At 42.9% G+C, this 12,365-nt stretch overlaps 1 protein-coding gene across 1 annotated transcript in view; it reads right to left on the reverse strand.

Moving 5' to 3' along the window:
- Dner (delta/notch like EGF repeat containing) overlaps positions 1 to 12,365 on the reverse strand; it is a 331,006-nt gene that overhangs the window by 160,483 nt on the left and 158,158 nt on the right. Inside the window, exon 5 of the mRNA XM_006984167.4 lies at positions 3,581 to 3,726. Within this exon, the coding sequence (XP_006984229.2) occupies positions 3,581 to 3,726 (146 nt within the window). The remainder of the gene's footprint in view (positions 1 to 3,580; positions 3,727 to 12,365) is intronic.

Consider the following 12,365-nt stretch of genomic DNA (forward strand, 5'->3'; position numbering starts at 1 on the left):
AGGAATGAGCTCAATTATTCAGTGAGAGTGGTGTAAAAGTAACAGAATTGTTTGTATCTTGATGGATGATCTAATAAAATAATATAAAATGATTAAAAACAATAAAACAAAATCACCAAATATAGTTCTATTTTTCTTGTGCTATAAAGTAGATTCTTGCACAGAGAGAAGGCTGGACTGTGTAACTTCTGACTGTAGGGAACAATAAAAAGAAACACAATGACACTGTGGAAACACAAGCTGCAGCTACTTAAGTCACTGTATCTGCCCAGACAGTGGCCACAAAAAGATACAGATCTCAAGTACGCGTGAAAAAGATAAGCCACCTTCCTAATCCTCCTGTCCTTGCCATAGCTAGTAGCTGACTAGAGGAGACATTTCCTTCCTGGAGAACAACACACTGGGTGGTATTAGGTTTCCAACAAACGTGGTGATCATGGCCTCAGGGACTGGGGACACAGTTCAGTTTATAAAGCACTTGCAGGACAAGCATTTGGACCCAAGTTCAGTTCCAAGAACCTATATACAATGGTGCATGCTTGTGGTCCCAGCACTATGGAGACAAGATCCTTGGGGCTCATTGCCTAGGCAACCTAGTTTAATGGGTGAACCCCAAGCCCAGCAAAAGACTCTGACTCAAAAGTCAAAATGAGGGTGACTGAGGAAGATGCCTGAGGTTGACCTCTGACCACCACATGCACAAGCAAGCATGTAAGTGTATACACACAGATACACATGAACGTGTACACACACAGATACACAGGAACGTGTACACACACAGATACACAGGAACGTGTACACACACAGATACACAGGAACGTGTACTCACAGAGATACACATGAACATGTATACACACAGATACACAGGAACATGTACGCACACAGATACATATGAACATGTACGCACACAGATACACATGAATGTGTACGCACACAGATACACAGGGACGTGTATACACACAGATACACAGGAACATGTACACATACACAGATACACATGCAAAATGACTCAGATATGGTGACTGATCACAACATTCTGAAGGTAAATGCAAAGCCAATAGCAGTGAACTCCACAATTGACCTGGTGCTGGGGGATGACAGCAGCTGGCAAGGAGAGAGCTGCTGGAAGCTCTTCAGAGAAGCCCACGTCCCCAGTGAAGATGTGCTTGCTCTGAAAAGATCTGCCAAGATGAGTGCGGACTCTGCACCAAGGCTTTTGAGTCTTTTTATCCCGTGTTTAGCAAGGTTTTCCAAGTTATCTGCCAGGTGCTAAATACCTCTCCAGCCTTCTCAATGAATCTGAATGCAAGCAGAGTCCCCTGGCTAGAGTTTCCTCACATGAGTCCCACATCCTCAGTGCATACCCACATGTCATGGCAACATGATGACTACCTTCTAGTGAAACATTTCCCTAAAGGGCCAGCCATTAGGAAACAGAGCTCAGAACGAAGCCTCCCATTTCATCAGTCACTGACCCATCTATTCCATTCCTGGGCATATACACAAAGGACTCCAGATTCTACTACAGAGATACCTGCTCAGCCATGTTCATTGCTGCACTATTCACAATAGCCAGGAAATGGGATTAGCCTAGATGTCCATCAACAGATGGATGGATAATAAAAAATGTGGTAAATACACACATGACAGAAACATTCAACTGTAAAGAAAAATGAAAATTTCAGAAAATGAATGGAGCTGGAAGATATTATATTAAGTGAGGTAGCTTACACTCAGGAAAACAGAACCTGCCTGTTCCCTTTCACATGTGGATCCCAGCTTCTGACTGGTACAGTTTATGTGGCAGTGAGTGCGGTCAGAGGCCAGGAAACCAGAAAGGGGGTCCATGAGAGGGAGAAAGAGAAAGAAGAGGGACAGGTAACAGAACACATGTGATATGGAAGTGACAGGAGAATACTGTGGGTGGAAGGGTGCAAGCAGGGAGTGGGGAGATGGGAGAGGGGGTTCCAGGAAGCACAGGTCAACCACAAAGGGGGTATGTATGAGAATGGCATAGGACATCTGTTACTCTGTCAGTTAATTTAAAAAAATAAGATAAAACTTCCAGAGTGGCAGTGCTCCTTTGAGATGGTTCTCTTTTATTGACACTGCTTTTTGTCAGAACTAATCATGCCTCAGAACAATTTGGTGGGGACAGTAAGGGTGGGAGCTGTGCACATCTTCCCTGCAGGTTTACATGGAAGCCACAACACTTTCCATCACTTCTCACTCTTCTCTTCTGGGACTACTGCACTGAGTAGGATCTGCATCGCTTCCTCATCTTCTCTACAGTTGTCAGCCCAGCTCTCAATGTCATGAAGGAACATTCAGTATCTTCTAGATCCCTCCATAAAACGCATTGATAAGAGAAATTTCCCTTCAGAAAGGGAACAGACTGCCCTGAAGGGGCAGACACGGAAGACCCTCTTGGCTTTGTAGGTGCTGCTTGTAGGTCATGCCTCACCTCCTGTTACCCCACACCCTCTCTCTCCCTTTACTGGAGGGATAACAGCTTTGGATTGGTTTATCCTCACATCTGTCTGCTAAGATTCACCAGAAATGATCATTCCCACTTTCACTTGGGTTCCTTACCACACTGCCTCTTCCAGGAACATCTTACAAGAGAGTGGCATATTTAAGCAATTGCAATATTATGTCTAAAACAATGAAACTGCACATTTTCCATGTGACAAGTATTATTTGAAAGCCTCTTCCTTTTGTCAGCTAGCCCCATTCCCTTCACGCATTAAAGTTCACACTTCAGTTATGAAATATACTTACATTATCCAAGAAAATTTACCTATTTATCCCTTAAATTTATCTGTCTAAAACAAGTCATAGCCTTGTAGTATTTGGAGAATCCATGTTTGCTTAACTATTACTCTGGTGGAAGTGTGTATATAAATGGAGAGAAGAAAATAAACAAGACTATGCTGGAGCCAGAAGTAGGAAGCAGTGGGAAGAATGGGCCCCCCAATGGCACAGGCACCCAGATTAATGACACTGTCACCCCTGCTGGGATCTTCAGGTGGAGTCCAGAGGCAATCTGCCAAAAAGGTGACTGTCAGGGCCCTTTGCTGCTCTGATCGTTGATTCCTGTCAATACTGGAAAGAAGGCAGAAGAGAAAACTATCTGCAGGCCCTTGCCCCACTCACAAGAGACCTGGTGTCATGTGACCACAGCTACCAAAGAAAATGAGGAATGGGGCTCGGGTCCTCCATAGTGTTTATAATGCTGGCTCCTCAAAGATGAAATCTACTGGGTCACCCTGTTCTTCACACCTTCTCTTGCTGTTCCTTCACTTTCATAACTAGACTGAGGAAGGGATTGCCACAGTTTCAAATCCTGAGAAATAAATGACCATGATGACTTTTGCTTTCTTCCATTTCATTTGATTCTTCTACCAGAAGTAACCTCAGCTTTGTACTAACTCAAAAAGGTCTATCTCTGTATAGAACTTACTCCAGTAACTTTAAAAGTCACATGGAAACTCATGTATCTATATGTTGCCTACACATATATGCAAATACATATTTGTTTAGTTATAGTAATATGTAGAAGCTCCCATGTGACCCTTACCTCTGATGGCTTCGTGGCACATTTTCCTTTTCCTGAACACTCTAAGTCATTCGAGTGGCTGTCCCCAGGCACACAGGTGCTGGCCTTCACCACCAGAGTTAAACGCAAGGCCACGATGGACTTAGCAACAGAATCATTCACAAAACCTAAAAGGAAACAGGATAACAAGAAATATAAAGCAAGCTCTTCCAACACACTTTCTGCAAGACTAGAATTTTGCCTAGGCTGAATTTAGTCTGAACGTCAGATAAACACGATAACATGGAGAAATAAAGTAAGCCACACAGCTTCTGTTGATTCAGACTTCAGGTCCTTAAGATGCAACATCCCTCCAAGCATCATGGGAAATTGCCAAGGACAAAGAAGGGGAGCATCAGGCACGTCCATCATCATTCTGTTCTGCTCCTGTCCTTGTCCTGTGAGAGACACTTTGTCTGCCAGTCCCATCTCTGTGCTTCATCTTAGAACTCAACTTCTGAATTTGCATTCTGGTCTTTACCTGCTGCAAGCACGAAAATGTAATGAAATTCAACTACTATCACAAAAGCTACTAAAGGTCAAGCCATGGCTTAAGAAGTCTTGGTGATATTTTGTATATATATTATCTGGTTCCTAAAATGATTTTCTTATATGCTATGTGTGGTTCCAAGAACTCCTAACAGTGTATTTATCTAAAATACCTATCAAGCATCCAAGGCCAAAGATCTCCTGAACTAAGGTAACACCCTCATGGAAACAACACCTGTCTCCTAGGTCAGGCAGATAGCTTTATTTCTTGTGCAATTTAAGGTGAGACCCTCCTTTCTTAGACAGCCTTACTAATATTATAGACTCCTAACTTCTTACCTAACCACTTCTAGGAATGTAGATTGAGCACATAAGTTCCCTTTCTGATATACTAACTGATCCTTAGCTCTCAGTTGACCTCCTCCTTTAACCACTCCCTTTTTGAGTTGTAAAAGAAAGCCTGACAGTCACTGCCTGAGGAAAACTCTTATCTGCTTTTATGACCCTGTAGGAATTCAAGCCTGGTGACCTGGCTGGAGGGGAAGGATTGTTATTGCTTGGGTTTATAACTGAGTACCTCAGAGACTTGGGGAGAACTGAGAGGTATAAGGAGGATTTTGACCAGAGAGAACTTGAGGACAAGATGGAAGATGAGGAAGAGCCAGATGGGGAAGTACTAGATGGGTAAGAACAAGATGAGAAGAACCTAGACGAGGCAGAATTAAGATGAGAGAATTAAGATAGAACTTAGAGGGCACAGTAGATAAATATAGAGAGAAAGGAACTAGGCTTGAGTACAGAGTTGTAGCTGTGTAGATAGGAATTTATGCCAGAGGAATAAAGTAGATGGACAAAGAGCTTGGTGTACTTAGATTCATTTCCCGAAAATAGTTCTCACCATTCGTAGTTTCTCTTCTGGGCCCCTGGGAAGACTTTATTAAGGCTGGTCCTATAATAATTTTTGAGATTCACCCACAGAGAAAATGCATGTATTTTTGTTTCCTCTCCTGGGTGCTCTGGATAGTCAAAAGTTCTGGAAATTTCTAAAGGCCCCATCTTGTATCAGCCCATCCCAGCGAGTGCCATGTTGGAAAACTCACATCTGCCTCTTACTCTAGTTCCAGGCGATCTGACACTCTCTTCTGGTCTCCAAAGGCATACACACACACACACACACACACACACACACACACACACACACACACACACAGAGCTTCTGGCTATATATAACATTGTTTTATACATATTATATCTATATATGCTATATATGTTATATATATGTACATATATATTATGCAAAAAGTTAATTGTTGGGTGTAAGCCTTATATTCATTTCATAGTCACGTATGATTTAATTTTCATGTAATGGAGTTTTTAAGTTTAAGATTCTCTATTATGCTTTAGGTATCAGAAATTCATGCAGGCTTTGACAGGCTAGATACCTATAATACATAGTTCCAGAAGGGCATCATGGTTACTATATCCAAGCTCTTTTAACAATCTATTCCTCTCATTGTCCTGAGGCACAGGGATGTACGCAGACTTACATTTTTTTCTCATGAGAACACTGACATAAAATAAGAAACTGGGTAAGAAACAGAATGCCTTGGGTCTGCCTTGCGTGCAGGACAGCTAGCATCCTCTCCTTAACGATGGTCACTTAAGAACATGTTGCCTCTGTAGATGAGAAATCAGCAACCTTCTAAATTGTGTTCTCAATTTAAGTGCCCTTGCACCCTGGGGGTGCTGTGTATTATTTCCTAAGGCTCATTACCACAGATTTGTTCAAAGTGTTCCTTGACATATTGGGTTCACTTTTCATTCTTTTAAATGCTAAGTGGAGGGCAGTCACAGAGCAAAGCATGAAGCAGGCCTTGAACTGGGGGAAGAAAGGAGTTACGAGGTGCTGCGGTTCTCAGAGTCCCTGATGGAACAAGTAGGTTGTCAGGAATGCTGATGAAGCCCTCTGCTCTCAGAACTATTCCTCACAGCTGTGGGAAGCTAGTTTCTGCACTGCACTCCTGTATTTCCTGAATATTCAGGCAAGTCTTGACACTATACCAGCTCCCCATGTGCCCTACAAAGACATTGTGTCAACTTCCACCGGAAGTGGGTTTCTGGTGTAGAGCAGTGTTTTAGTCCTTGGGGAGCAGGTTGCTTTCTTCCTAGCATTTCCTATTGAACCTCTGTTGTAGACAAACATTAGGGAGGAAGGAAGTGAATGGCTTGCTCCATGGAGCCTCTGCACTATGCAGAAACACCCTGTGCATCTCAACTCTGCAAACACTTTCACCACTCCCTCTTGCTGGCAATACCCCTCCTTCTCCAACTCTGAAAACCACTGAGATCCTACTCTGATCTCATCTCACTTGGAGGCTTTTCCTTGATATTTCAGTGTATTCTGAGCTTGGCAGGGTCTACCCATGCTCAGGTTTTCATCATGCACCAGTCCCCAACTATTTGTCTTAGATGGCTCCATCTTATGCCACCCTTACTGACAGCTCCTTGGTGGCAAAGAACAAGTCTTGGAGAAGGGATGGGTAACACATAGGTACACAGAGCCAAAGCAGCAAAGATGGTAGCCAAAAAAAGAGTTCCAGAATGCCTTATGAAATACGTGCCATGTCCACTGGGGGGGGAGGGGATGCATGTGTATATAGGGGCATGTCATGCATGTCCATGAGGAGGCCTTACAACAACCTCAAGTGTTGTTCCTCAGATACTTTCCATCTTTACTTTTAGTCAAGGTTTCTCACCTGCCTCGCACACACAAAGTAGGCTAGGCAGGGTGACCAGCAGGCCCTGGGCTGTTCCTGCTTCCCAACCTCTGGGATTGAAAGTGCATATCACCATGCCCAGCTTTTATCACATGAATTCTCAGGGTCAAAGTCACTTCACCAACTGAGCATCACACCAGTCCATGCTCTGTTCAAATCCTGAAGAGCAGCAATCATCAGAATGCACAAATCTAGGTTATTATCAATTTAGGATTACCCTGGCTGGACAAAAGGTGACTGACAAACACTGAGATCTTATCCCAAATGACGTTTCTACACATAAAATAACTGAGACAAAATATGGTATCAGTCATCATAAAAATGTTTTTCATGTCTTTGATTCGTTCCCGGGTTTCACATTAAATACTTTTAATTTTGTAAAATCTACTTTATCTGTTCACTAAACATTTAGAACTCACAATGTTCTTCAATTATACAGAAGAAGTTTTCTTCCAAAGATTATGTTTCAAAATTCTATCCAACTATTAAATTCATTTAGCCAGCAATAATTCAGACAAATACATAGTTAAAAGTACACAATGTGTCATTTTCTCATAATTGGCTTCTGTTTCCTCACTGAGCACTAATGGAGTCCACTTCTACAAATGAGGTGACCAAGCTAACTAAGAAAACAAAGACAAGTCACCCTGCTTCCTGTCACTCTAAACTTTTCAGTCAGAAGTAGTGGTTCCTTAAGTAGTGTTGAAACTAGTAGCTTTAGCCAGGCCTTGTAGTACAAGCCTATAATCCCAGCTACTCAAGAGGTTGTGGTGGGAAGATCACAAGTTCAAGGCCAGCCTGGGCAACTTAGTAAGATTTTTGTCTCAAATAAAATGCAGAAAGCTCAGTGGTAGGAGAATTGCCTAGCATGCTTAGGATGGGTCCAGTTCCCAGAAATGAAGACAGAAGCTTCAAAATCTTGCAGGACATTCTCCAAACTACATATTTCCAGACCCCGACATACATGACAAAGAATCTGGGATTTGGAATAGGATCCTGGTGGACGTGTTTTTGGAAATGATTCCTGGGAGCTGGAGAGATGCCTCAGTGGTGAGAGCGCTTGCTGCTCTTGAGTGTGGTTCTCAGCACCCACTGCACAGCTCACAACTGCCTACAACTCCAGTGCCAGAGAATCTGAGGTCCTCTCTACACACATGGGCACCAGCACTCACATATGCACATATCACACACAGACACCCACATAAATGCATAATTAAAAAAGAAAAAGATTCATCAATGTAAGTCAGGCATGTGCTTCCAGTTAAGAATCCGGTAGAAAAACGAAGAAGTCACTTCATAATGTTAATGGAAGTGACAATCATTTAGAAAGAGAGGCATTCACATGAGCCTCCCAGAGTATATTTTATTCACATGTTTTTGGAATCTAAGCAACTGATGTTTACTCCAGTACTCACTATACATGTCTAAATTTCTTAGTGCAATTCAGAAAGAAACAACTCTGTGTTAGCTGTATATGCTTAATAACATCATGAGTATTGGGGCCTTAAAGGTCTTACTGAACTATTGATGAAGCTATACCTGTCCCAGTTAAATGTTGGAGTTATCTATAAACTCTCTCTACCTGAGGACCACACTGCCTGTGGTATCATCTTTTACTTATTGAAAAACCATCTTTCTAAGCTAACAGCTTCCTCTACTGCCCATATTTGTGACTTTTTAGGTGTGGCATGTAAAGAAAACACTTCTGTTTTGAATTTGCACTAGAGGCATTTCTTTAAATAAAACTTTGTAATCTTTGGTCTGGGTGGAGAGATGATTCTGTCAGTAAAGTGCGAGCTGTGCAAATTTGGGGACCTCAGTTCAGAACACATTTTAAAAAGGAGAGAGGTGGGGGTGGGTGGGCAAGCCAGGTATGGAGAATCTGCCTGTAACCCCCACATTTGAGAGGAGATAGGGCATGATTTATGGGGCTTGCTGGCCAGCCAGTCTAGCCAAGGCAGTGAATTCCTGATTCAATGAAAGATTGTTTCAAGAAATAAGAGCAATTGGGATTAGTGGCACAGGGGTTGTGAGCAATGACCTCTCTTGCAGAGGACTTGGGTTTGATTCCCCACACCCACATGGAGGCTCACAATCATCTGTACCTAGTCTCAGAGGATCCATGTCCTCTTCTTGCCTCTATAGGCACTGCATGCACGTGTACACAGACATATTTGCAGGCAAAACACTGACACACACAAAATAAAATTGAAAAAAAATGAGAGCAATTGAGGAGGATACACTACATCAACCTCTAGCCTCCACATAGACACACACATACACATAGTGTTCTCAAACTACTTTGCATCATCATGATACCTGTTGCTGCCTAGTCATGTTCTCCGATCACTTAAACTGAGTCACTGGGGTGAATAGCTTGTGTGCAAGACACTGTGTGTGTCATGATGAGAACAGTAGCTAGTTGCTCCTACCAGGTCAGAGGGTAATTTCATTATTTTTTTTTTGCCTCCCTGTGGGAGGCCAGCTCCCACCTTTTCAAGGGTTCTTATGAGGAGGAGAGAGGAATAAGAAAATATTACATAGAAAGATAGCAAAGAGAAGAAAGACAGAAACACAGAATAGCTTTGGGAGGACCTGGATCAATACCCAATGGCCTTTCCTGCTTATTCAAAAGGGCTTTTTATAACAATGCCAAGGGGTGGGGCAAAAGACCTCCCCCTTGCAAAATCAAAGCACACCGCACAGCCAAGTCTAGACCTGGTAACCACACCCCATGGTCAAATCATCCCCTTATGCAGCCCTGCTGGTTAAAGCAAGCTCATTCTCCGACCCTGAGTAATTTGGGCCTCCATACCTCCCTTTGGTGATGTCTAGGGGAAATGCCTGGAATACCCCAGAGTGAAAAATCAGTGCTGTCCAATTTTTCCATCAAACAGCAGCTAAGTCAGAGCAAAGGAGTGAACGGGAAATTCCACAGACCCAGGGCAGAAACTGTGCCCCTTACAGGAAGAATCTGAAATGAATTCACTCCATGAAAGGAGGCTCTTTGGGGATATGATCATTTGAGAGCTGCTAGAAGCCAAGCACGATCCCTTTTATAGACACTGCTAGCATTCTTAGAAGAAACTCAGAGTAATGGCACTGCTGTACCTTTCTTAAGATATGAAATAAACATATTATAAAATGAAGTTCCCAGAAGAAAAAAAAACACCCCTACATCAAACATTCTATATGACTGATTGATTTATTGGAACCTCGATGATTGTAGAGCATTGGGATGTTGTATCTTGAGCTACTGTTAACTCCCAAAATAGCTGTTTATTGTCCACCTCTGTGTTTTGACCTAATATCCTTGAGGCTTAAACTAGGTAAATCCTTTGGGGATATACAAATAGAGCTCGAGCTTCCACCAACCCAAAGGCTGAGAATGTCATGAAAGCATCTGAGCCCTATAGCAAAGACTTCCTTGCTTTGTGGGAATATACTTATTTGCTGTTCTCACCAATGTATTTGAAAAGCATCTTGATTTATGCTATCCTTTGTTACTCTAAAAACTTCATGAAGCTGTCACCATATTGGAACATGATATTTGGGAGAACCTGAATCCGTGTTCCCAGGCCATGCTCATTCATATTCAACTCCAGAATAAACTGCCTCTTGTCCCCTTTGAGGTGAGAGCTGTGTTCCTGCACTGATGAGAGGTAATGCAATATAGGCCCGCTGTGGTGGTTTGAAAGAAAATGGTCCCCAAAGGGAGTGGCATTTGTTGGAGGAAGTGTGTCACTACGTGTGTGGGCTTTGAGGTCTCTTTTTCTCAAGCTTCCCTCAGTGTGACTGACCTTCTGTTGCCTGCAAGATGTAGCCCTCACAGCATCAGCCCTTCATGCTGCCTACAATCATGCTCCCCTTCATGATCACAATGGTTGAACCTCTAAAACTGTTTGAGGGTGCCATCTAACACAGATGATACAAATGTACAGGAACAGAGAAGTAACTCCAGGGGAGAGCAGAGAAAAAGTGGGGCTGGGTCGGCACCAAGACCAGAAATACAGTTTCTGTAAGTGAAGCAAGTTGTTCACTTGCTTTTTGGTTTTTGAGAGGGTCTCTCTGTGTAAACCTGGCTGTCCTGGATTTTACTGTGTAGACAAGACTGGCTTCAAACTCACAGAGATCCTCCTGCCTCTGCCTCCCAGATACTAGGACTAAAGGTGTGTGCCACTACACTTAGCCTGTAAACTGAGTTGTGCATCAGTACCAGTCCATAATCATACTAAAAAGGAAATGCCTGTAAAATATTTTCAATTGCAGAATTGGTGAGAAAAGTTAAGATTTTTTATTTCTTTTTTCTTCTTTTTCTTTTTATTTTTTTGGTAGAATGGTGGTTTGGATTTTGGTCTGCTAGTTAATTTGCTTGCGTGCTTTGTTTGGGTGTTTGAGACAGAGTCTCTGATGTTCCCCAGGCTAGCCTTGAATTCACAGCAATGCTCCTGACTCAGCTCTTAAGTACCTGAACTGCAGGTGTGAGCCACCATGTGCCACGGTGAGATTTCTTAGAAAGCATGGAGATTAGGACTGTGACTGTATTATGGAGGAAAGCTTTGGTCCATGGTGAGGGTAGGTCTCCAGCTCTCTGCAGAGCTCAGCTTGTCATTTAGATGTTGGAAAGGGGAAAGAAAGGGTTGGAGAAAAATAGATGTTGAGTGGCTCACTTCTATCTGGTATGTGGCTGGATGATTTCCCTTCTGAGGTCTAAAACCATAAAGAAAGCAACCCTACAAAGGCAATCCAGGGATCTGTTAACACCCCCCAAGGAACTAGTTAGGATGACAAATAAAAGTTGGGCTCCCCCTCCTCTCCCCCCATTTCTCCTCTCCTGCCTCCCCATTCTCCCAACACACAAACCCACACCGTGCTCTTGCTGCTGCCTAGGGGTGCTCATTAACACAGTAAGGAAGTGTTCTCCAATCATTACCCGGCCTCTTACAACAGCCCCCCAAGGTGCAAACGAGAAGTGAAGGAGGGTCCAGCCATTATCCTTGGAATGCAGTGGTCAAGCATCAATTAAAGTGCAGGGGAAGCTGGCTTCAGGCCATTAACTGTTTATTTTACTGCCTTCTTCTCTAAGGCTAATGCTAAAGAGTCTTAAATGGACTTTGTAGTTAACACCTCATTGGGATTAATAGCAAAGGGGATTTGAACATCTCACTTCAGTCGTTTGGTTCAAGATCATTTTCCTTGCTCTTAAAGGGAAAGGGTACATGGAAAATAAAAATTGCGACCATAAATTCTTGAACTGTGGGTGCTCAAAATAGATTGCACCAAGTTTGCCTATTAATGCTTGGAGTCATTTGGCACAAACTTATAACCTATAAATACTGTTCTCAACTCAGGAAGTCCCAAGCATGGATGTTTTCAAATAGCAGCTTCCAGCTGCTGACCTAGGGCTCTGGCATTAACTCTGACACTGGAAAAGCCAGCTCACAATGACCATGTCTTGTTCCATTAGGCACTGAGGTGGGATGGCACACCTGTGCTAGCCT

The sequence above is a fragment of the Peromyscus maniculatus genome, chromosome 13 (genome assembly GCF_049852395.1).
Source record: "Peromyscus maniculatus bairdii isolate BWxNUB_F1_BW_parent chromosome 13, HU_Pman_BW_mat_3.1, whole genome shotgun sequence".
Lineage (NCBI taxonomy): Eukaryota > Metazoa > Chordata > Mammalia > Rodentia > Cricetidae > Peromyscus > Peromyscus maniculatus.